Source organism: Neodiprion fabricii, chromosome 1 (assembly GCF_021155785.1).
Source record: "Neodiprion fabricii isolate iyNeoFabr1 chromosome 1, iyNeoFabr1.1, whole genome shotgun sequence".
Classification (NCBI taxonomy): Eukaryota; Metazoa; Arthropoda; class Insecta; order Hymenoptera; family Diprionidae; genus Neodiprion; species Neodiprion fabricii.
The window spans coordinates 1,440,951-1,466,954 of NC_060239.1; the positions used below are offsets into that span (position 1 = coordinate 1,440,951).

General features: G+C 41.5%; 3 protein-coding genes across 5 annotated transcripts; 2 read left to right on the forward strand and 1 right to left on the reverse strand.

The window, feature by feature from the left end:
* Positions 1-221: 221 nt before the first annotated feature.
* On the reverse strand, positions 222-4,673 carry LOC124186943 (maternal embryonic leucine zipper kinase-like). The gene is made up of 13 exons (XM_046579106.1): positions 4,474-4,673; positions 4,078-4,327; positions 3,782-3,932; positions 3,584-3,693; positions 3,318-3,471; positions 3,075-3,181; positions 2,840-3,007; positions 2,549-2,746; positions 2,310-2,451; positions 2,131-2,220; positions 1,390-1,613; positions 1,200-1,303; positions 222-1,128 (listed from the first exon to the last, which is right to left on the reverse strand). Exons 2-13 carry the CDS (start codon positions 4,219-4,221, stop codon positions 837-839), a joined length of 1,884 nt encoding a protein of 627 aa, XP_046435062.1. The 5' UTR covers positions 4,222-4,327; positions 4,474-4,673; the 3' UTR covers positions 222-836.
* LOC124186928 (centrosomal protein of 290 kDa) lies at positions 4,583-14,351 on the forward strand. The gene is made up of 25 exons (XM_046579070.1): positions 4,583-5,028; positions 5,096-5,186; positions 5,271-5,380; positions 5,471-5,606; positions 5,715-5,851; positions 5,920-6,158; positions 6,237-6,369; positions 6,429-6,619; positions 6,688-6,829; positions 6,926-7,199; positions 7,291-7,456; positions 7,521-8,828; positions 8,903-9,200; positions 9,284-10,050; positions 10,130-10,345; positions 10,435-10,633; positions 10,704-10,918; positions 11,034-11,181; positions 11,424-11,819; positions 11,884-12,050; positions 12,127-12,328; positions 12,429-12,689; positions 12,747-12,885; positions 13,121-13,263; positions 14,245-14,351. Exons 1-23 carry the CDS (start codon positions 4,849-4,851, stop codon positions 12,822-12,824), a joined length of 6,054 nt encoding a protein of 2,017 aa, XP_046435026.1. The 5' UTR covers positions 4,583-4,848; the 3' UTR covers positions 12,825-12,885; positions 13,121-13,263; positions 14,245-14,351.
* LOC124186986 (2-oxoisovalerate dehydrogenase subunit beta, mitochondrial) lies at positions 12,825-24,293 on the forward strand. Of its 3 annotated transcripts, XR_006871760.1 has the most exons (9): positions 13,489-13,691; positions 14,365-14,442; positions 14,981-15,183; positions 15,281-15,436; positions 15,771-15,942; positions 16,097-16,242; positions 16,399-16,485; positions 17,358-17,617; positions 24,047-24,293. XR_006871760.1 is itself a non-coding variant. In XM_046579222.1 (8 exons), the coding sequence occupies exons 1-8, from the start codon at positions 12,851-12,853 to the stop codon at positions 17,496-17,498; spliced, it is 1,020 nt and encodes a 339-aa protein (XP_046435178.1). In that variant the 5' UTR covers positions 12,825-12,850; the 3' UTR covers positions 17,499-18,131. The 3 variants fall into 3 exon arrangements, 2 of the variants coding, with proteins under 2 accessions (XP_046435178.1, XP_046435165.1); XM_046579222.1 differs by lacking the exons at positions 13,489-13,691; positions 24,047-24,293 and adding an exon at positions 12,825-12,887 and having other exon boundaries at positions 17,358-18,131; XM_046579209.1 differs by lacking the exon at positions 24,047-24,293 and having other exon boundaries at positions 17,358-18,131.
* The last annotated feature ends 1,711 nt before the right edge of the window (positions 24,294-26,004 follow it).

Sequence of the window (26,004 nt, forward strand, 5' to 3'; positions counted from 1 at the left end):
AAAAGTAGTCCGCGAAATGATTGTTGAGATGGCGCCACGTCCTAGACGAATTATCTTAGTACTTTGTCACAAGTTATATTAGCCGGGCTCATTATTTCTGTATACAAAAAGAACCAGATAGGGGGTAGAAATAATCGTAAGGCAGAGTATTGTAGATAGGTATAGTGTATTGAATCGGTTATCTCGTGCACATAATTATTTTATACTGTATTTATATATTATATTGCATATACAGAATTATATTTAAAAAAAAAAATACAAAATACAAGGTAATGTTTAAAAAATAGTAATATCATCTCCTCACCCTAGTAGAACGACAATTATTCTATTCTTATACTATACACAGACTATAAAATTATTTTGTTTTTATATTGCTAACTAATAGAGAGACAATTGTGATCGTTCATGTTTCTTTGAATAAGATGATAAATCACAGTACCCTGGCCACTTGGAGTTTTTTTTCTCTGTTTTCCTCTTTCTATTTCTCTTCGTTTTAAAAGCGATGAAAATTTCAGACACGTTTTCGGGCATACATACGCACGTAACGATAATCGTGAAGAAAAAACAAAGAAAAAAGAAAAAAATTCACGAATTAAAAACGAATATATTTTTAAACGATTTTAGTAATTTAAAATATTTTTAAACCGACGTGAAAAGTGGAGAAATTTTGTCTTCAATTGTCTTGCACGGAATGTATAATAGGTAAATATTTAGAAATCGCGCCTAATCCTCATATACGAAACTACCGATATCATTTTCCGTTTCTTAATTACAGCCATATCGCTTAATGTGAATTCTTCGAGATAAATAGTTCGTATACGTTGTACAGTCGGTAACTAGATGAGACAGTTCGATTCTGTGTTTGACGCTGATAGCTGCGCAGTTTCGTCACCGTCGGATGCGAGAGCGAGGACTTCCTCGCATACGCGTTTGTAAACCCAAGCGTTGCCCTTCAACCTTTTACGTCTGATGCCGACGAGCGGTTTCGCATCCGAAAGCCCGTCGACCAGGCAAACTTCGAGCTCGAAGGAACAGGCGCTTCGCGCCGAGAACGGACGCGCGTTGTCCTTTCCGGTCTTGGGTTCAGGCTTGCAGCTTATCGATTCGGTTTCCCCGAGCAGGACGAACCTGGAAAAGCCAAGAGCAGCGTTAACAAACGTCAATCACGGGTTTCTAGACCTCGAAAATCGGCCGCTCACCCTTTCTGCCTGCACGAAATACCCTTGCGATGTAGCGCTCGTCGCAGCTGGGCCAGAACCTGCTTCGGACAGTCGCTAGACGTTGAGGAAATGTTGCACAGCCCCTAGAATAAGACCGCTCTTTGTGTCAGTAGAAAGTAAAGACACGCAATTTAGGTTTTATCGACATTTTGAAGGAAGGAAAAACCACCTTTCCAGAGAGTAGCACCGGCTGATCAGGATCCGTGTTTTCGTTCTTCGCTCGACGTTTCGGCGTGAGCACGTGCCTGACGCGGTTCAGGCCTCGTTCGAAACCGAGCATGACTTTTCTCGCACTACCGGGTGTCGAGGATAGATTACCTTTAAAATCTGTTCCCTGCGGCGTCTTTGGCGTTGCGGGATTTTTTTCCTGATCGGTAGATTTTTTCGTAGGTACTTAAAACGAACGAAAAATATAATTGTAACTCGATAAACTATGCGCTGTTGATAATAATCCGTTAACCGTTATCCTTCTCCTAATCGGGAAGGACGGCACAAAGCGCCAGGACGACTGTGAGGACGAATTAATGTTAACGTATGGACTGTTCATCTTGGGGTAAGGGGTAGTTGGTTAGGGAGGGAAGAAAGAGGTTCTGCGGAAACGGAGATTCTTTACTTTAAATTGTGTTTGTTTGGAAGTTTGGGCACTGCTGTGGTAATTATCCGACCAAAGTCCCCTGCGATCCGGCAACTGTGACCAAGTAATATTTTAAACTCTTGGTACGAACTTGTAGAAACTTTCCGCGCTAAACTTTATCACCTGTGCCTACAAACTGAACTTCAACCCTTCGCCAAAACTTTCAGACCAATTTAAATTCGGACTCGCACACGCAAATATCAACAAGTATTTCTATGTTTTAGCAATTCTGTTAAAAAATTCGGGGGTAGAAATTTCAATTAGCGCAACACTCACTCGGCGATGCTGCGTCGTCTTCATCCTTACTTCTTAATCTCTTGCGAACGGGAATATTCGGCTCGGTAAAGTCATTTTCGGTATTCTTATCTGCGTGAAAAATCGAAAGCTGCATTACAGCTTACAACTTGGACAAATTACAAGACGTAACAAAGATTCAACTGATGCCGATCACCCACCGGTTTCCAAAGGCTTTTGTAACATGGTGTAAGTCGTGTCAATGACCGGGGATTTACAGAGCATCCTATTTCCCGGCGATTGATCCAATTTTGTTATGAAATTTGACATGTTTCGATCTGCCTTTGGTGTACTTTCAACACTCTAAAATTAACCAGGAGATTGTTATAATTGGGATTGTTGCTTTTGTGTTTTCTTGGTGGTGTGAATTTCTTCCTTGAATTAAATGCAAGTGCCTTACTAGTTTGCCTCTGAAATGGGTCCTAGATGCAGAGGATAACCTCAAAGGAAGTCCACGTAATTTCCTATCGAGTAAAAGTAAATAAGTTGCAGTTCGATAATCAGTTCTGCTGCCTTCCATCAATTTTTGCCATATGTGTTCTCGGTCTTCGTGACATATTGCTGACATAGTGACCAGCACTTCTTTGTCCTTTTCAAACTGCAAATACAAGGTTCAAAGTCAAATAGAATGGTTGATAATTTCGGAAACATGAAAGTTTATATTAATGGTGATAAATTTTAATCCACTAACATTGGTATTCTTTTTGAATGAAACGGGGTTTAAAAATCCCGCAGTTATCCAGGGATGATTGCACAGTTCTTGAATGGTTATACGCTTCTTTGGATCTGTCTGTAGCATAGACCGTATAAGTCTCTTACTACTGCACGAGAGCCAGCTTGGTTCGTCATACTTCCCACTCTGAAATGAGATATACAATATGGAATATCAAACAGGAAAATGATAATTTGATTTCGTGAATACTTACGAGAATTTTTCTATACAAATTTTCAATACTGCTGTCGTCGAACGGTAGAAACCCGCACAGTAAGGCATAAAGAAGCACGCCCATGCTCCAAATGTCTACTTCTGAACCTGGACAAAAGCATGGCTTATATTAATTAGAATTTGTCTACCAATAAAACAGACAGATAGTTTACTTCTAATCCCAAGTTGCATCTAGTCAGTCATATTTACCAGCGGATAAATATCAAAATTATTGATTACTTACCTAAATATTTAGCACCTAAAACAAGCTCAGGAGCTGCGTAAGTTGGAGAACCACAAGATGTGTACAAATGTGCCTGCATCCCACCTTTCGGTTTTGCACACAGACCAAAATCTATCAGTTTCAAGTTCTGCTGTTTGTCCAATAAAACGTTTTCCTGATTATTGCAAAAATACACGAATTTTTAACAACTGAAGTTACTTACGTAGGTACATGTATTATATTATTTCTTATTAAAAATATAGTTTCCAAATTATTTGTTAACTTACTGGTTTCAGATCTCTGTGAGCATATCCCAAGCTGTGTAGGTAGGCAACTGCGGAAACAATTTGGCGAAAGAATTTCCGTGACTCTGTTTCGGTGAGGCGGTTCTTCTCGACTAAAGTGAGGAATGAATCGGTGGTTTAAAACAATAATTGATCTATCAACAACGAGTAATTAAAACGAGAAAATTATTGATATCCAACCTATGTGATCGAACAACTCTCCACCAGAGCAGTACTCGATTATCATAAAGTAGTGAGAATCAGTTTCGATCACTTGGTACAGCTTACAGACGTGTTGGTGGGCCAGCGTCTTCAGAGCTTCCACCTCCATCTTAACCCTAGGTAAATCATCCTACAAATGAATATTGAACTTTATATTAAACGTAGCGCGACGCCAGGAATAAGGATTTTTGTTCAAGAAGATGCGAGGATAAGAAGCATAGTTTTGGGTGAAACTTGAACAAAGCAGAGCGAATAATGTTGAGTAATGATCTTACACCCAGGGCGTTTTTTTCCATAATTTTGATGGCAACTTTTTCACCTGTTGCTACGTGCGTGCCGAGTTTAACTTTGGCGAATCCACCACAGCCGATCGTCTTATCGACGTCGTAGAGCCCCTTCAGAGCCGCATATCGCACCATTATACAGAATTATCCTGTAATTCGTGCTCGTTATTGGAATTCCGAACGAGACGTATCGGCTATAATTTGTATGTATTTAACCTCCAGAATATTTGAATCGCCAATTCTGTAACGTAAACAGTTTCTGATAGCCAATCGGCTTACGGCGCTCCCGCCATAGAGATAGAAACGCACAGAGTGGGCAAGATGCAGAGGTTAGTCCAAGTGGTAAGGTCGTGCGGATAGAAAGAGAGAGAAAATCGAAATACATACCCCGATTTATCCCTGTAGCAGCTGTAGCATAGGCATTGACGCATAAAAAGAATCAGAGTGATATCATTTTTAAAATTGCTTAGGTTAATGTTGCAGATTTCCTTTGAAAAATTTTATTCAACTTTATACATCGTTGTAAAATTCAGATGTAGTCGTTCTCTTTTTATCGGCAAACCGAATATATCTATCAAAATTACCAGCGTTCACGTTTGAATTTTCCATATATTCCGTCGGACAGCAGCACAATTCGAATATCGTGTTACCCGTCTCCATGGAAACGGGAATAGCGCGTGCAAACATCAAACGCCAAATCTCACCAAATCGATGTTTCGAAGGGTTATCCAGAGCGTAAACATGTTTTACTCTCCGTAGAGGATGGTTCGAATAAATTGGGAACGAGTATTGTCCGTCAAGCCGGCAGCCTTGACGGACGAAGAGATTGAGGATTTATTTCCCATGGTGGTAAGCTGCGATATTGATAACGTCGAGAATATTAATAACCTAAAAGCCTTGATGAAACTATCTCAAGAAATGCTGCAGCACAAAGACAATCAGGTAATTATTACTTGGTCAACCTTTTAAAAATCGCCACGCCTTCGTTACATGCAATCGATTACAACAGGTCGAGTCTTTGCTGCTAGAATGCGACGAATTGAAAGGCAAGATTTCAGCGATGAGTTCCAAGACCGGGTCGGCGTCGAAGAGAAAAAAAAGTGAGGGAAAGAAAGGATCGTTCAGAATTTAGTTGCACGTATAATCCAGCATCGGTTAATTAACGATTTGATTTTGATATGCAGGTCTTGCCTCAGACTTGGTAAACGACGATGAAGATAGCGCTGTGTCCTCCGGAAGCAGCCTTGCCAGAGACAGAAATCAGAAGATTGCTACTCTCATGTCTGAACTCGAGGTGTCTCATTCTTTTTCCACATTTTCAATCCTTGTGTGAATTCTTAGTCATCCTATTTGCTAATATACGTTCAATTTATTCACTGTACAGACCATAGAAACTGAAAATATCACACTGAAGGAAAAGTTGAGATTAATCAAAGAAGAAATGGAGGATTCAACGGTACAAATGAACCAGATGACTGAAAAGCTGAGCTCTCTGAAAGGACAGAATACACTGTACAAAGGTACAACAGTTTTGAATGAAGTCTACTATTCATTACAATGGTTCGATTACTACGATTGACCAGCTGTTATGGATAATCAACATTCATACCTTTATTTTTTATGTATAGAAAAATTAGCAGAACGTGACAGAGAAAACAAAGCTCTGCTGAGTCAAATCAAGGCTATAACCGCACAGCAATTAGATAGAGATAATGTTATAGACGAATTTAGTACAGCTATCGATGCTCGGGTAACTGAGTGGAAGGTAAAAATCTTTGCATTTCTGGTTTCAGTTAACAGAATATCGTTATGAATCAGGAATTTAAATTTCAGCTAATACTCGATGAAAAAGATGCTGAAATAACTGCGCTGAGAGAAAATCTCTCACAGTCGATGATCCATTCATTAACATCCATCAGGGATGAGAATAAATCACAAGTTGTTCACTTGAATGAAATTATCAAACAACGAGACCAGGCGATAGAAGAATTGCAGAATAAACTCAGTGAGGCTGTAACGGAGATGAACGAAAGCACCATTCTTATAGAAAAGTTGAAAGCAGACGCACAGAGGTGCGTATGTGAATAAATAGCTAGAGTCATTTGCATCACATTTCATCTAAACCTTGTACTAATTTTCATTTCGTCTAGGTTTGAAAAGAGCAGCAGACGGAAGGAGCAGCGAAACCTGCTGAAAAAAATTCAAGAAGCCAACGAAAAAATAATAAATCTACAAAACGTTTTAGCGCAAACAGAAAGCGATGCCGAAATAAAGAGTAAGGAGGTAAGAAACCATTTGACTTTCCATAGAACAATTTCTTCATCTGCAATTTCTTTGTTCAGCTGTGTGAGGCGTTGATAATGTTGAAGCGTTATGAGAATAGTGAATACGGTCTAGCTGAAGCGACCAATGAATTAAGAAATCTAAAATCCCAACTGCAACAAAAAGAGGACCATATTGAGGACCTTATTCACATTATAAACAAAATGGAAGAGCTGAGTTCTCAACAAGAAATGAAGATAGTTGCTTTGTGGTAAGCAGCATCAATTTGCCAGTGATGACATATTGTATAGTTTTGTTCTTGCAAGTCAAATTTTACAGTGAAAAATTGGAACTACCACCTGATGAGACAATTCCTGTAGATGGAATTGTATCAAAACATACAGAGGAGTTGCGAAAGGCAGAAAATATAAAATTAGAAAATGAATTTTTGAAAAAAGAAAACATTGAGCTCAAGTCTGATGTGAGTTCACCTTTTTGTGTATTTATTCCCATGAATCATTCAGCATTCCCAATTTTTACTCATTAATAATCTATTCTTTTTTAATCGTTCTAACAGGTAAGAGCATTGAAATACAGACTGAAAGCTTTAGCAGAGAAGACAATTGTTCCACATGTAGATACTGTGGAGACCCAATCTGATCTCGTAGTAACTACCCCAATGAAAATGTCAAAGGGAAACTACAACTGGCTTGTGGAAAGGGAGGCAATTGCACAACGGCATATGAATGAGATTGAGGAGATCAAAAACAATGTCCGGATAGTTGTTGAGGAAAATGAAGCTCTGAGAAAGGGGATGCACGAAATACTGGACAGCGTGCATAAACAAGACGGTAATTTATACAGCTTTCACATTATCTTAGTAGCTGATAATTTCACGAACCAACTGTTGCCCTACGTAACAAAATCTTAATCCAAAACCAGGCTCTTGCGCCGTCGAAATTCAGTCTGAAACCTTGGAACAACTTTTGGAAGCACTCGATGTGAGGCATTTAGCTGGTTGGTACCATCCAGCAATGAGATTGCAGAGTCGTCTGAACACAATAGAAGGTAGCAATAGCGAACTTCGAGCGCAGCTAAGACAAATTAGGTGGGAATCAAAAAAATGGAATAACAAAATGCGTCTCTACTTTGATAATGTGTTTCAATTACAGGTCAGAGCTGCAAAAAAAAGATGAAATTTTAAGACAGATCGTTCTTAATGATTCGCTAAAAAAAACGACATCAGACTCAGTCTCTGAGACTGGTGAGGTGAAGCCCCGTCATTCCTTGGGACCTATAGATGCGCAGGATTCGTGCGAAAATGAAAAGTCCGAATGGCAAATAGAGAGGACCGCTCTCTATGAAGAGAAAAATGAGCTGGAAGATACGATCATGAGGTTGGAAGTTCACTTAGAGGAGTACGAAAAGAACTGGCAAGTTTTGGAATCAGGTGAAGAGGAGATTAAAAAAGCCTTTGTGAAAATGTGTAAAGAAAGTGCTGAACACGCTGTACAGACAATTGTTATAAATCGGAAATGTAAAATTCTCGAAGAGTTGCTCAGTAGAGAGTCGACCAAATATTACAACAGGCAGAAGGAGTACATTGCTAGCGAAAATGAGCTGAGAAAAAGACTTGCAAATCTAGAAAAGTCTAATAAGATTCTTGACGCGCGAATCAGTACGCTTCAGAGTAACTTGTCTAATTCTGTTAGCTCAGTGGAGTTCAACGAGCTAAAAGAAAAACACAACGAAGCGTGTATCCGATTGAGAATGGTGCTTGAGGAGAGAGGAGTCTATGCAGAGGAAGATTCAGCACTCCATAATGAAGCGAAATCCCAACTAGGAGAAAGTGAGGACCCCGTCAGAATCTCGGAGGGTGAATATACTGGTAATGAGAGCGACGTAAAACTGGAAAAACAACCTGACCATGGTCCACAAACTAGTCATGTTACCAAATTACACGAAAATGCACAAAATCAATTAACAAAATACAAAGCTGAAGTTGCACAATTTTCGAAGCTGAATTTTGAGCTACAAGAGGAAATAGTTGGGCTGCATAAACAATTGTCAAAGTACGTTCAAGGTGTTCGTCAACCAGACGAGACAAAGATATGTGAATTGGAGGAAAAAGTTACGTCTCTAAAAATTCAGAATGAAAACGCTGAAAGGAGAGCAAAAATTGCAGATCAAGAAGCGCAGATGCATGCGGCTCAGAATTTTCTAAAAACTTTTGAGATGGATAGTATGAGACATCAACTACTTGACCTTCAGTCAGTCAGTGAAGACAAGGAAATTATCGCCAGGCTTGGCTTCGAATTGACAAATTGTAAAATTCTCGAGGCTGAGACAAGCAAGCGAAATATCTTACTCCAGAATGAAATTTCGCATCTTCAAGATGTGAATGTTAAATTGAAGCAAAAGACTGAAGACTCTCTTGCGAATGTCAGGGATTGCCAAAAGCAGTGTGACGCCCGTTGCAGGTAAATTGATTAAGTGAATAAAAAATGAGTAGCTAATTGCAAATAATTTCTTCCATACAAATTTTTCTTCCCAGGAGCTACTTAGACGTAATAGAATTTTTACAACGTCAGTACGCTGGCTCGACGTCGTTAACTGCATTGGAGCGATTTGAGTCAATTTTAAAAAAATCGAAAGTGGACCGGCTGGCTATTGATGAGTTACTGAAAGAGGCTACGAAGAACGCTGACAATATTCGGACACAACAGGATGTCCTTGCTGGGCGCTTGCAGGTTGTTGAACAACTTAAAAACATATTAGAAGAGCAAATTGGAAACCCAGACGTGCAGGATATAATACACCGCTTTTCAGAGAGCTCACAGTCGAAGCTTGGGGTAAGCAGATACCGCAGTATCAGGCCTTGTCTTTTTCGATCTAAAATAAATCTTCTTTACATTTATCTTTGCGATGTTTTCAGGAGCTAAGATATAAACGGCAAATAAACCAGCTTGAAAATGAACTGCAAATAGTCAATAGCAGAATTGCATCTCAGGACACTTTAATAAACGCTATGGAATCGGAAATGATTTTTATACAAAAAATCTGGAGTAGATCGTCTAATAACGATGATGGAACTAGCAATCAAAATCCAGAGATAAACATCATCGATGTAGACGTAGATGTTGTAGATGTAGAAACGGCTTCGATCGCTGTGCAAACGCACATAGAGAGCCGTTCCGTCGAGACGCAAGTCCACCGCGATCAGGAAGCGGTTCCAATTACCAGTGTCAGGAATGAGTCAAACGAAGATGGGCAAACTGATTACACTTCTCAAATAGGTCTGAACGAGAGACTGAATCAAGCATTATCCCTGGCCTCAGAGCGATCTGCTTTGCTTGTAAAGTACGAGTTGGAAATTGCAGAGTACCGAGATAAAATAGCCACTCTGAATGAGCAACTTGCCGAAAAAAATTCTCTGCTCAGTACAGTAACCGAAAAAACTGAAGAACCTGTAAAGTTCAATCCAAGTGTTGCAGACATTGAGACCTCCGATAAAATAGTCCTGAGATCGACGGTCAACAGTTTGCAAAAAATTATTACTCAAAAGGAAGAAACCATTCTCAGGTACCAAAATTTGTTGAAAGAAGACAGAGATGAACACAGCAAAGCAGCTGCTCGCTTACAGGAGGAAATCAAGAGTCTTCAGGCTCGAGTAGCTGGAATGCAGCAACAGGTGAATCAAAAGTATGACGCAGTAGTTTTATAACAATGAAATGGAGAGTTGATTTTTCTACTGTTAATACTTAATTTGCACTCCTGTCAGAATAAACGACTACATTCATTTGCCCGAGGCTTTGCCAGTCAGAGAAAAAGTGCATAAAGATAGAAACAAGAATATCGACCTGGAAGAAGAGGCTGAGAAATTGAACGAACGTGTTTCTACACTAGAGGCTGATTTGAGTATAGCTAAGGAGTTGGGAGAACGATGGCATCGACTTGCTGAAGAGAGACTGAAGCACATGGACCACATGAGAGGAAGGTATCGTATTTTTTCATCAATTCCCAATGTAGTTGAAAGCGGGCTCCCCCCGTGACCCTTACACGCAGTATCCAATTTGTTTGATACAGATTAGACGAACAGCACAAAAATGAGCTAGAGAGCTACAGAATGGAGCGCGACAAGTGGCAGCTCGAGGCTGATACACTGAGGCAACAATTATCTGACAACAGAGTGCAGCTTGCTAAGGGAAACAGTTTGTTATCCAAAGAGTTGCAAGAAAGGGATAATCGAATTCACGAGCTTGACATAGCTTATCAGGAGCTGCAGGTAACACACGACGTTTTTTAATCGTTTAGTGAATGATATCAACGTGTACAAACATGTCTGATTTTTAAAGAACGAGATGGAACTCGCTGAGAGAAACACAGTTTCGCGACAGACGGTAGCTCATGATTCTAAGATGCAGGAGATCACTAACAGTATTGGGAGAGCTCAGTCCAACCAGTTGCAATCTCAGTTGGATCTTGCCCGTAAGCAACTACAGGCACTGGCGGAAAAAGAGAAGAATTACAAAAGTCAGATCGTCGATCTCAAACAGCAGCTGAGTCGGAGGTGCGAAGATAATTCACTGTAGGGTTAAAAATTTCCCCTTAGCCATACTCGTGTTAGCCTTTTGTAAACCGTTTGTACCAATATTACTACACTGTCTCATTGACTAAATCTCCAGGTACATGGCAGCTAAAACCCACGAACAAAGAAACTCTCAGCGTGAAATACAACTTGAAAGAAAAGCGAGGGGATTAGAGGAAGAGTTGCATACGCTCAAACTACAACTGGAAAGAGAAAAATTCACGCACGAAAATAAGAAACTCAAAGTATACTTCACTCGAGTTAAATGTTGCACAATTTAAGCGACGGGAAACCATTACGCGACAAATAAATTTGCATTTAGAAAAACTGTAAATAATCAAAAATCCGGTATTTGTACGCGTTATAGGTTTCCGGTCCCGAGAGCGTGCTCATAATCATTAAATCATAATTTATGTTCAAGCTTTACGTTCAGATAGTTAAAGCTTTCATGTAATTTAATATTTCCATTCGTTTCATATGCCAACAGACAGCAGAGGAACTAGCACTGTGGGACAAGCAAAAACGATGGCAACAAACGGCTGAGAAGTTCAAGGAAAAATTGAAGGATAAGACAGAGGAGTACAACAAGCTGCAAGCGAATCACGAGAAGCTCAGAGCAGTAGTGTCCTGCATGGAGCGTGAAAAATGGTACCTACGAAGTAAGTTGAGGTGCGAAAATGGCTGCCTCATTGGTAGCTTGTCCGCTAGACCTAGAACGTTGAACCACACGGATATCCTGGAAGATCTTCAGCACGAATGCCACACGCTGAGAAGCAGAGTCCGAGAACTAACCGATCGTCTCGAGAGTGCGGACACGTCACAGCTAATTTTACAGATCGAGGCACAACGACGACAGATTTCATCTCTGGAAACCGTGACCAAGGTATTTATTTTACATCTGTATATTCATTTTGTTCACCTGTTCACTCTTTATTTCAATCTATCAGGGAAACGAGTATGTCGTCGACCAATTGGAGAGACTCGAGGCGACAAAAGACGTCCTGGAGAAGAACAATCTAAAGTTAGAAAGCGAGAACTTGGAGCTGCGGCTTGAGATCGAACGTATTGTTCTAGATACCCCGAGATTGAGGGAGAAGGTTGAGCATTTAGAAAAGTAAGTCTCTCCGTCCGAGTTGTTGTCGTGAATGAACAGTGCACGCATAAGTTGCAATATTATCTCTGATCGCCAGATACGTGGAACTACTGAAAGTAGAAAAATCTACCGAATCATCGCCGCGTTTATTTGCAAAGGAATCTCACGAGCATGGAAACAAATCAACCGTTGAACTCGAGAAAACCGTGTTTACTTTGAAGCGGGTAATCGAGAAGCTCCAAGCGGAGAACAAGCGTTTAAAAGTAATCGCGAAAAAGAATCCCCACCCGCAATCAATGGTAATAAAATAATAATTAGCTCGCGAGATATCCCTGAGCAATACCTCGATCAGGGTGATAGTCAACCGGCAGTAAAATATTTCTTCCTTTTATTATTCAGACAAGGCCAAACAGCGGCGGAAGCACTTCGTCCCTTCACGGGCAATACGAAAGAGCGCAGCAGCGCGTTGTTGCCCTAGAAACCGACCTCCAATTAGCCGAACAAAGAATAGCGATGCTTGAGAATTCGCGGAAGGAAGAGGACAACGCGGGAGAGATTGGCGTTTTAAGGCAGCAACTTGCGCACAAATCGGAACTGCTTGACAAAGTTAAACAGCTACTGACCAGGGCTGCTATTAACGAAAAATCATTGCGGCAGAAGGTGCGTTGGAAAAATTGAACAGTGGGTAAAACAAAGCGTAAATACTGTGTCTTTCAGATCCAAATGCTCGAGGCTAAACAATCCTTGGAAACCATACCAGAGTGCTACGTATCGCCGCCAACTCCGGACGACTGAGAGTATGTTTAATTAGCTAGTCGAGGATGAACATGAACCTGGACTTGTCATCGACGATCATGTGTGTGTTCTCTTTCTTTATTTTATCTAGTCTTAAGGATAAGTAACGAATCGACGAAGCAAGACACCGATATTTATTACACACGTTTGAAATTAGCCGAAAACAGTACATAATTTGTAAGGCGGATCAAGACGAATACACGCACGTGAACCTTCAAGGTACCCAAGTATGTCTATATCTATAGAAAGCCTGCGAGGAAATGTGAAAAAATGATAATTTTTTTCTCTCATAACAGAGGAAAAGTGAAAGTTGAAATTTCCGAGGAAAATTCTTCAACATATTTCAAAGATACGAGACGACGTGTAGCGCAATTCGCGGGCAATCGGTATCTGCGAAAATAAAATGCCGATATAGATAAAAGACGAAACCGTGTGAGTGGTATGTTAATTAATAATTCGTACGGTTATCAAAAAGTCCGGACTGCGGTATATAAGATTGCCAAATGTTACGTATCTATGTACACACATGTAATGTACGAGATATAGATACGAATATGTTGCGCGCGTTACGAAATACGGTGAAGGTCACGACCCTGCGTAAACCCCAGGTCGAGATAACGCTTTGTGTGTTAATACAATATATATTGCGTGTGTTAGCGATAACGGGGCCCGCGCGTCACTACGAAACACAGTATTTGACGAGCATGGCTACCAGCAAGTTCTGTTCGCGTCTCCGCAACGTTACAAGATTGTCAATAACAAATTCAGGCAGCATTTTCCCCGCCGTCGCTTCGTCAACAATCCGGCATGCAGGAATCGGAAGAACGCATTTCACCTACGCACCGGAATCCCCGCCAACGAATTCCGGTAATCTACGAATATGAAAAGAAGTCTGAAGACTCCTTGTTTTTTTTTTCATTCTTTTTTTTTTGTTTCGTTTTTTTCATTACTTTGAATTGATTCGAAAGAAAATGAGAATAATAAAAATTAAAGAAAAAGAAACGGCAGCGTCGATCGGGTGATGTGTGTTACAACATGCGGATCATGCTCTTGCACCAGTTCGTGGTTTCCTCGTCATTTTACTTCTCCGCTCCCCCCTCCCCCTACCCCCTTTCTTTTTCTTTTTCTTTTTGTTTTCGTCTCTCATACGAGAAGTTGAACGAGGTCGTTGGCTATCCGCGGGGCTACTCGATATACAGGATTTTACTTAAGGTCTTTCGTTATATACCAGATTCGCGAAGGATATGTACGTTATACTTATTCACCGATTCGCAATTAACGCTTGTCGGCACGTTGAACGAAAAAAAAGAACACGATAATAATAATGATATAATGCTCGTTCTCACACGCTCAAACGTCAACTTATCACATGGTCGTAAATTATTGCGATATTTTTACCATACCCGTGAATTGATTGTAGAGATTCTGTTACCAATTTCTCTTTCTATCTGCGAGAGGAATCACCTCGCATCGTTGAGAAATTCTTGACCGTTTATACGACTGCATACCTGTATGTATATGTACGTGCACGTGTACACAGGTGATACGCAAGAGATGAACATGTTCAAAGCAATAAACAACGGCCTTGCACTCAGCATGGAAGCGGACGAATCGGCAGGTAATATACCATTTTCACACATACTACCTTGCTAAGATTCGATGATTTGTACGTAAAGTGAACGTAACCATTTACTTATCTACAAAGTACGTAAAATTTATCTTGTCATTATCCAACAAGCAGATTTCGCGAACCGTGTATATCGGGCAATAAGATCTACGAATTTGCATTAACATTCTACCAGAAATCATAACTGAGAAGCTGTAAACACTTTCCTTTCATTTTTTCTATTTTTGCCCAAATTCGTATAATCTACGACCGGTACACACGCAAAAGTCGTTCCAACTTTACTACAAACAATAATTCTTATCTTATCGTCACTTTTATAATACTGTAGGTATAGCAGGTATATACGAATTTCCAAATTTACGTTTTAGTTTTAGTTTTTCTTTTATTTTTTTTTTTATCATTTTTTAATAAATCTCTCTCTTCTACCGTCGCGATAATGACGTATAAATTACTTTTACGAATGAGAAATGGATTACAATAGCAAATGGAAGTTGACGCATTGCATACCTTATATCCACGCTTATAACAGTATTCTTCGGGGAAGACGTGGCCTTCGGCGGTGTCTTCAGGTGTTCGATGGGTCTTCAGGAACGCTTTGGTAAAGATCGGGTATTCAATACGCCGCTTTGCGAGCAGGGAATCGTCGGTTTCGGCATCGGCATCGCGAACATGGGATCGACCGCAATTGCGGAAATACAATTCGCCGACTATATTTTCCCCGCCTTCGATCAGGTAAGGAAAAACTTGCCGCGATCTCCGGCGATTCTAAGGTTGAAGAAAATTTACAGGAACAAAAATTAAAAGAAATGAAAATCATTTTCACTTCAAGCTCGTCAACGAGGCTGCCAAAATGCGGTACCGCAGCGGCGGAGACTACGATTGCGGAAAATTGACCGTCAGGGCACCATGCGGAGCGGTCGGTCACGGCGGTCTCTACCATTCCCAATCACCCGAAGCTTATTTCGCTCACACTCCAGGCCTCAAGGTCAGTTCACGTCGTATCCTCGTTACAAAGAAAAATCGATTTTCATTCGAAAATATTCAAAGGGTCGATCGTACAAGTGGTGACCGAAAACTGTCCCTTATCCTTCCCCTTGACTCATCTGAATTTCGCACCCGCACTTTCGCAGATTAAAAACTCGTCCAAGTTTCTTGTTTTTTTAAGCATCGCGCGGCTCCGGACTGTTTTAGTAATAATGATAATAATAATTATGATAATAATAATAACGAGACGTGACTTGAAATTAAAACAAAGGGAGAAAAGCACGCAATCCTTCGCAACGTGTACTTCTTTCTAAAATTTTGCAAATTGTCCCCAGGTCGTGGTGCCTCGTGGACCGATAAAAGCCAAGGGTTTGCTGATGAGTTGCGTGGCCGAGCCTGATCCCTGCATAATATTTGAGCCAAAAATTCTTTACCGTGCCGCGGTTGAGGAGGTTCCGATCGGCAGATACGTTACGGAAATCGGCAAGGCGGAAATCGTCAGGAAAGGTCAGCCGCTTTCCCCGCATCTCTGATTTCGATTTAACCATCTTCGTGATGTTTCCCTGCGATACTAATGACGACAAAAAAAAAAAAAAAAGTCAAACTTACGCACGCACGCGCGCACATTCTTCTTTCTTTATCAATGTTCTCCGTTCTTCAGGCACCGACGTAACTCTCGTCGGCTGGGGAACTCAGGTTCACGTTCTGATCGAAGTTGCGAATCTCGTCGAGGAGAAGCTCGGAGTTTCCTGCGAGGTGATTGACCTCGTTACAATCCTCCCGTGGGACGTGGATGCCGTTTCTCAGGTGATTTTAATCCCCGTTTCGAATCGTCGAGGGTCGAGACGTGCGCATAGCCCAGGAATATAAATTTTTCCTCAATTTGTCGAAGTCATCGTTACACACTGCGGTTTCATCAAATGATCAAAATAATCAACTCATTTAACGTTAACTGCTTTTCAGTCGGTGAAAAAAACCGGTCGATTGATCATCGCCCACGAAGCACCGCTCACCTGCGGTTTTGGAAGCGAAATAGCAGCTACTATTCAGGTAAACTTTAACCTACCGTCCAACAAACATTTTACATTGTGTTCGTCATTTCATCAATCCAGAAACATCCGATTACTCACGCGAGATTCAATATCGAGGGTATAATGGAGGGAGGGCTTGACTTTTTTAGTGTGAATTAAAGATTTTTTTCTTTTGTGAAATTTTTACCTAATTTTGATCGCAGCTAATCGTTGAACCGTTAAATTTTTCTTCAGCGCATGCTCGTTATAATGAAACTTTCGATGTTCCTGTTGGACGCAATGCTAATCATATAATAAAAAAGGACGTGATATACACGGACGATCGGTCGAGAAGAGCGAATGCACCTTCTAAAACTTTCATTTCCTAATTGCTCGGTGACTCGGCGAAGCTTTTGTCTCGAAAACGGAGTTGCGAGATCGTAATCGAAGAGGAATTGACGCGTGGATTAAATATTACCGGGCGAAAGGATCTAAAAATAAGTGGAAGCATCGCGTGCAGATGCGGATGCTCGAGGTGTTTTTTTTCACAACCGTATAAAAATTTGATTCCGATTAACGCAAGGCCTTTTGTGCTATAACGGCAACAATTCGATGACGCTTTAGTCGTATTACATTGTCTTCTTACGTCAATATGAGTCACGTATCGAGGAAGTAAACCGCGTAATGCCGTAAAGCGTTGTGACGGTAACAAATAAATATTTGTAAATATAAAACCACAATCGCATCAGCAAAAAAGCCGGTAGATTCTACTCATAGCCTCCTTTTTTTCAACGAAGATAAACGAATGCTCGCATTTTCGCACAAGATTACGACAGTAATTCCCATCATCGATAAAGTAACAATTTATACGCACACCTTGTAACTTTTGAGTAAAAGTAACGCGATGCACAGGAATCGTGTTTCCTGAGCCTGGAGGCGCCGATCCAGCGAGTCACAGGATGGGACACGCCGTTTCCACACATTTTCGAGCCCTTTTATCTCCCCGACAAATGGCGGTGCTTCGACGCCGTCAAGAACATCGTCAACTACTGATAATCCTCGATTCCAGGACGCCAAATCGTCGCACCCGACCGATCCTCTTTCAAAGGACGTGGAAGTGGAAGAAGAAATCCTTCATTACACGCAACGCGGAACAAAGGCTATACTTTAATGTACAATTTTTTTGTTTTTCTTTTTTTTTTTTACTTTCACCTATCTCGCATGTACGTTATAATATAATATCTTGAAAATTCTAAGCTGCAAAGAGCTCTCGTGCGCTCTCCCCGACAGGGAAATACTTTTATTATCCCGTAACTTGTGCGGGTGAAACCTTGAATCGTGTGGTAAGGGGGATGAAAATTTTCGAAAGTACACGGACATCGAGACGTGGCGCGATCCGGTTTTTCTTAATTACTCCCGCCGGGTACATACATGGATTTAGGTAGAAATGTGTACGTGTGTAGGCAGTCGGCGACAAAAGTCAATGATTCGAAAGGACGTCCTTGCCGCTCGGGCGCTGCTGCATGATCTATAACTGCACGTCGGTTTGTACACGGGCATTATCATACAGCCTGAAAGTCTGCGGTGTACGTGATTTCTGTTCCCAATATAATAAGGGATCTGGAAATGAGAAAATCAAGTTTAATTCAATGGAACGATTCAGGATAATAAAAATATTGTACGTAACGTGTATACCTTATATGTACGTCAACTCTAGAACCGTAATTTATTCCCGTAATTTTCTTTCCATTTCACGTCTCCGATCCCGCATGACATAGGATAATATAACGATAAGAACAGTAGTAGAAATCGAATAACACGACGCGGTGACAAAAGTGGGGAAAACAAGCGTGCGGGAGTTGCTCGCCAGCTTTTGGCTAACCGAGAATCTAAAACGATGATCTAATCTTCGGAGATATTCGATCTTTTCACGGTCGATATAAATCAGTGCGCTCGATAAGTAGCCGATCGCGATTTTACACCCAGGATATGGGTAAACAAAGAATAACGCTTCGTACAATCGGTCATTCGATTGCGAAAGGTAATCAAATCAACGCGAGACGGTGCAAAAATACTCGAGTCGATTCGACGCAAAGTCATGTCACGAACCCCGTAGTAACGCGATTCTTTTCTCCCGGATACAGCAAAAATCGGCATCAACGAATCGCGACAATTTGTTGCAACAAGGCGCTGATGTACTATACGCAGAACCAGCGCCGAGGCATAGACTGCATAGACATCGGGTATATATAATACGCGAAAATATGCGGTTTCGCAACGAAACGCCCCGAAGCGGCAAAAACCTCATCGCACCATTGCTCCGGATACAGAATACATACACTGGCTGTATTGTGTACGTACACGTATGCACGCAGACCGAGCGAGACTCGCGACCAGGTGTGGACGTGTAATTCACCGACTCTTACGGGGCTACCTACTGACCATGGCCCAATTCCGTCGATCAGCCGGCCTGAATTACCGCCTGTCAAAATTAACGACTTGTGTACGCGATCTCCGACGATCAGGCTGCTGATCCTTAAAAGCCCTCTTGACGTATCAAGGAAGTCGTGCCTGGATCCGTAAAGTCGGCATCGTCCGCGCGTAAATGTACAATAATACCCCCTGGTGAAAATGATTTCTACCATTTTATACGAATTTTTAACGAAATTCGTACATTACGTAGAATTTTGTGCAAAAATTTACATAGATTTTCGTCAAATTTGTTTTTTCTCTCGGGAAAAAATCTACAAGCTACTACAATTTTCAAGGAAGTTTAACAATTCTTCGCGAAAAACTATGCGTATTTACAAGTTTGTGAGAAATAATACGAAATGTTTCAATTTCCGTGAAAGATCGTAGTAGTAGAACTTTCCGTGCGATTACTCCGCTCTTTTGTATAAGAAAAATTCCCCCTGTGCGTACCGTATAACAATTCTACTGCGGGAGGTGTCGAATTCATACAATCAATGTTGATGTATTGAGAATAACCCAACAATTACCTTGTAAAAAATTGACGGTTAAAATCGACCAATAGCGCCGATGTGGACTACTATGGAAAAATTTTTGTCATCATTTTAGAAGTTGAACGTCAGATAACTTTAAATTGATACAAAAAAACATTCCGTCAAAGTCGACACCGCATGTTTTTTACAGTGTACCGATTATTACCTGAGGATTAGATAATCAATCGGCGAGCTGCGAACTGATTTCGAGATTTATGCGTTTGATACGTTCCTTTGCGACATCGTCTACTGTCAAATTGCACCGATTAAAATTGACGATATTGAAAAAGCAAGCGTGATTTCCTTCCACTTTATCGGCATGTAACACATCATACATGTACGTACGTAATACCTGCAAAATATACAGCGTACATACCTATATTCTAACGATGAGGAAAGCTGATCCGTCTGACTTCCGAAGGACGTGAACTTTAAAAGACGTCCCGGATAGAACGTCGCTGAATGTAGGCATTAAGCATATATACCTTAACCAGCTGTACCCGATGCGCACACACAGATGCTGATGAGGAACCCGTTCTCGGAGTCCGCGAACTTCGATGCAGTATCCGCGACGACCGGAGTCGAGAATTCATTAAAAATAGGTGTGTAATAACGAGTCTCTTGCCCCTGGAGGCGAGAAGCGTTTGAACCGGCGATTTTGCTTTCCCGCATTTTCACGGGGTCATTTCCTTTCGCGTTTTGGAAAAATGAGGGCATTCCTTGTGCCTGTCGAAGAAGGAGACGCGATTGTTTTAAGTCACCTAGGATTTTCTACGTTCGTCGTGTGACTGTTGGGAGAATTTTCTCTCCGAGTCACAAAGGGAAGGTTAACGATCTACGCGACGTATAACAATCGATAATTAATTTACTGATAAAACCGCGGCGCTTGGGGAAACACGTATATGTATTATAAGAACATGCCGAAATGATTAATAGTAGACTGAGATATGTAACGCACGTACGTTATATCCCAGTCTGCCTCCCATTCGAATAGATGTCGGACACGGATTCAGGGTTCGTACGCACAGGGAAAACCGAGAGAAGTCAAGAAATTTCCAAAATAAGACTGGAATTTTTAGTCCGTCTCGAAAAAAATAAACTCGTTCTTACACGGAGTAATATCGATCTTGAAAAGAAAAAAAATTGTACTTAGTATTTTGTTTCGTCGCACTTCGTACGTTCTACGTATGTTACTTGATACCAAACTTTGTTTCGTTTTTTTCTTACCGAAAATTGCAGGCTGTTCTCTGTAAATTGATAGTCAGATAGTAAGATATTTACTAGGTAGTAACGTGTAAAAGAAATTGTCTTTATTCGTCGGTATATTTTTCGACACGTTAGTGGAAAAATGATATTTTCAGGCTCGAATACCTGAAAAAGTCGGGAAATTTGATATTCCAATAACCGTACGAACCCCGGGCATGCACCGCGGTACGAAATCGGATCATGACTGGTAAAGGCTGGAACTGGGCTGAAAAATGTCAAGTTGGCAAATAGGCATGACATATGGATAAAGGCGGCATAATCTTAGTCGACCGATAAGCGGGCGGGGCAATTGAGTAAAAATCGGTTTCGCATATGGGTCGATCAGGTACGACTGCACATGCATTACGCCAGACGACGCGGGTATTGCGCACAGGCACAAAGAAACGCGGGGACTTCGGATGCATGATGTAAAAATGGCGAACGCTGCGGTGAGCAGAGCAAAGCAAAGCGAAGCAAAGCAAAGTAAAGGTGTAGGAAGTTCGCTGCCGCGGAGTTGAGCCAGGCCTGCAGCGTAAAATCTGTGTCCGTGTGTGCGTGCGCGCTTAGCCTGAACAGATATGCGCGTATTTTGTAATTTGAAAGGGAAACCACATTCTTTCTCTGCGTATTATGATACCGTCGCGTGAAAGTTGGCAACAGTGCGCCGAGCAGGAGCCCCGCTGTAAATACGCCTGTATACTCTCCCCAGAGGCAAGGAGCCAGTCTCCGTGGCGTTGAGCCAAGCTCTACCTATATCGAAGGTCGACCGGTTCGTGTTTATTAGACGATTTTTTCGCCAATAGTAACGGGCTTTGCCAGCCGCTGCCGCTGCCATATGTCCAAGGCGGACGCGCCGCTCCGCACTTTCACCGAATTTTTGACACCGCCCGATTTCTGCATCCGGTGCACCGAACCGTCCCCCAAATTTCGGACCCTCTGCGCCCTTGGACGAGGTCCTCCCTCCTCTACCCCGCGGCTGCACTTGACTCGGAACCTCGGTATTTAACCGGTAGAAAGTGCAACTTGGTTGCGTTCGTAACCCCGCGCACCTTAAACCGCCTCCGGGACGTATGCGATCCCCGATTTCTCACCGAAAACGCGGTTGTCGCACCTTTCGCCCCCGTCTGTGAGACCGACGCCTTACGCACGCACGTGCTGCTCTTATTTCTCGTACGCAGGCTTCGCCCTCGGTACAGTTTCCCTCAAATTCGATCGATCGATCTGCTTTCAATTTAGCTGTAATTCTTTAAAACAGGATCGCCACAAACCCGGAAAACCTGGAAATGTCAAGGAATTTTTTATTCGAATTAGACCTGATTTTTTTATGTAACAAGTTTACTTTTTTTCGTCGAGAAAACAAATTGGCTTAAATTAACTTTTTTCTACATTATATTTTTCTTCAATTCGAATTAAATTTCAACCGAATACAGAGTTTTAGTAACTTGTTGCTAGAACTGGGAAAATGTCGGGAAAAACTGGCTTTCAAGTCCCGTCAAACCTGGAAATGTGGAATTTTTTTCCAAAAATTTGTGGCCACCCTGTTTCGGTATTTCATCGTCTTGTTCGGAGAGCGATTAATTGCCGTTAATTACCGAAAACGGAAATTCGAGTTGCGTCCGATGTTTTGCCCTCCGCGAATCCGTTATCTGCACCGATTATCGAGGCAGGTGTCGTCGGTTTGAGCTTGCGCTACGTTGTACAATCTGGTCGTTATCGCTCCTCGGCACCTTATCAATCTGCAAACTTCTAATAATGTCAAGCCAGTCACTGCCGCGCAATTCCAGGTATTTTCAACAATAACAAAGGCAAAACGAAAAGCGAACCGCCATCGCGTTTCGGAGTTATCGATCTCCCGACCCGTAAGTGCAAAAGCCATTTCCCTTACAGGACGACGACTCGTTTTTAATAATTAAAGCTCATCTGCGATTCGATGCGCGCGGGTTTCGGAATTTTTACCAATAGCGCGAAAAAAAAAAATTGATGAATTCAACAAATACGGTGAAAGAAATGTTCTTTCAATTGAAATAAATTTTGTTTTACTCGATATCAAGAATTATTGTTTTGACCACTTTTTTGCCGGATCAAGTCGCATTACTTTGAACTGAAAAAAAAACATCTATTTGGCCATATTCGGCAAATTTAATAAATCCTTCCGCTGTTTGTAATACGCAACAAGTGAAGTCTGGGCTTGCAATTGAAACGATCGTAACTCGAAATAACAGAGCTTTACGGGAAAAAGGTGTATTTTTTTCATGAAAAATCCGAGAAGCTGTAAAATTGAGTTGGGGTATTTTAAATTATAAGGGTAGAAATGTCGATGGAAAATTTGTAGCAACCTGTAGGCCACGGGCGTTAGCCGATGTAACATGTAACGCTTGATACATGTAATATATAACCCAGATTCAGTGACATTTAACGATTCTGTGTACCACTTACGTGATACCGTATACGACCAGACGGAGTTGACCCGTCGCGGTGGCCGACCATGCCCGGCTTGTTCCACTGCCGATGCTGATTGCGAGCCTGCGGGAAGGCGGAGCGGGGTTGAATTCGGAATTTGAAAAGTTCCGGAAGCGCCGAATTCCGAATGCCTCGGCGGGGGAACTTGAAGAAAAGAAATAAAACTTTGACGAAACGTATCAAACGGTTCGAATAGTCCGAAATCCAACGCTCAAAGTTCCGAAAGGGGGAAATTCCGAAGGAGCGTAGCTCCGTCGAGTCAAAGTTCCGAAAGCGCGAAAATGAGAAAGTTTAAAAATCTGTTTTCAGTTCTGTGAATTTCTGGCGTGGTGAAATTTCACCACTTTGATCTTTCTTTGTTTCGGATTTTCGATATCTTTACGTTCGGAATCCTGGTCATCCTGATTCTCGGTTTTTCTGATTTTTTTTTTTTATACGCACGAGTTGAGTAAATTACGCTGTGTGAGTATATTTTAACTTTCGAAATTATACTCTATCGAAACATTATTTTCAGGAAGCTTGCTCTATCGAAACTTGAATTTTCGAAACGTTGAGCCATTGGATTTCCGACCATTCGAAACTTGCGAATTAGAATGCAATGACAAATCTCGCAAACTACCGATGCAAGTCAGCTGACTTTACTAAAAACCTAGTCAGTTCTAAGCTAGGAAGAACCGCGTCGATTCGAACCGAAATCCATTATCTTGTTCTCAAGATACATTGGTCGAAGAAAAAATTCTCTGAAAAAGCTCTTATTTCTTCTCATTTTCAGAGTATTTACAACAGCTCCCCTTTTTCTCCGAATACAAGTAACCAGAGGGTTAAAAAAATTCTCTCTCTCTCTCTCTCTTCTCTCCTCAGTTTACATTATCAGCGTTTTCCTTATTCTTTCAGCTGACATGATTGCGTTACCCGTTTCTTCCACCTGTACACGCTCACCCTTTACTCCGAAAGGCTAATTTACGCGGTACCCTCGGCGGAGCTGAAAGGTCGTGAAAATATTTATCGATGAAATAAAAGAGGAGGACGAGGAGGAGGCGAGGCGCGAGGCTCAAAGTTCAAGGTTCCCAGTCGAGGGCGGCCTGCGTCGGTTGATGAAAAGTTTGACGGGCCAGTAATTAGTCTGTATCGGCCCGTCAAAGGCGGAGCCAATCGCCGCGTGTGCAGTTCTCTGTAAGTAATTTTGGTTCTTTTAAAATTCCATTAGTCGTTGAACCGCAACGACCATTCAACGGACCGGAAAATCTCTGTGCTTTTGTAAAATGTGACACAGGCACGGCGCGGAGACTTAAACGGAATCACACGATACGCGAGTTTTATCGCTCAACGAGATTATCGTAACATCGAATTTTTTTTTATTCGGAAAGCGGAGCAGGCGCGGTATTGCCCAAGTTCGTAGATTATCGCTCTTTGCATATATCTAGCCAGTCTGTACTACGCTATTCGTAACGTGCGATTTGCACAGCCGTATAACTACTTTATACACGCGAGGAATAAATAATATTCACGCTGTGCCGTAATTTAGGAATTTTCTGTACCACGCCCGCAGCCATGGAACGCTATCGAAATGGAATATGAAAGTTTTGTTATCTATCGAGAAGAAAGACAGTAGAGATGAAAAAGAAAAATCTTACTCTTTCTCTTTCTTTTTCTCTTTTTCTTTCCACATATTTTTTATTTAAATATTTACACGCCACTTATGATGCACGGCTGCATTGTGGATATTGCGAAAGGCGTTTATACTTGTAACATGCGTCTGTGAGATCGTTCCGCTGTTATTACACCCACGAACACGAGGAGAGCAAAATACTCCGTGAGAAGCGCATCCCGCACGGTTTGTACAGCTGACTATGAGAATACAGCTGCATTCGCGGTGTTTAACTCGTACCGCGACTCTTTCCACGCAAACATACCTAAGCATAGCGCAGATGCGGGTATTGGTTTAAAATTGACAGCGTTAACTGGATGAATTAGATTCGCGAAACGTTCGATCCGTAACTTGAACTGCAATTTTCGCTGTCTTGCTTCTCCGTCTCATTCGCAATTGTCAATTGAATTACGGAAAGAAGAAGCCAAGCACGCCTGTCTGGGTATAATGTAACAGGTAGACTGCAATGTGTGAATTAAATACCAATAAGAAATTCCACGAATTATACACGCATTATGGTATGTTAAATGCAGGACCTTATTCATTAAATAACGATCAAATAGTTCTCGGCTGAATCTGTATGTTACCCTCGTTATGCAGGGTATCACGCATACGCGTTTATTTAAAATATTTATACACGGTGCTCGAGCTATTATGAGAGTGATAAGAAGAGACAGAAGAAACACGGAGAAATAACAGAAAATGGAAGACATTAAAGAAAATATTAGGCGATCGTGGGGCAGTTCGACAACCTCTGTAACTGTTTACGTACGTTTGTTTTTTCGTTAGACATGCACGAGACGAGGCGTCGACGAATGAGCACGTAACTCCGTAACAATCGATCGATACCTGTACGTACAACTACAGGGCTAACAAAATTTCATTTGCATACTTGTTTCGAAATCTGGCAGTTGATAGGCGTGACGCTTGTTGTTGGAAGGAATTCGCGCTGATTGTCGAATAAAAACGTAGAAATCGGAACATGGAAAATTTCAGAAACACGAAAATCCACGCCGTAAAAATATCTTTTTGCAGATAAATCGGATTATTCCACGTTGCGAGTTCTCTGAGTTTTCGTATTTGCAAATAGTCAAATTCTGTGAGATCAGATTTCGAAAAATCGTCTATAACGACCAGGGGGTTCCGGAAGAAAATAATTGGTGACAACCCCTGAACAGTTTGCTTCGGTCAAAAGAAATATTGT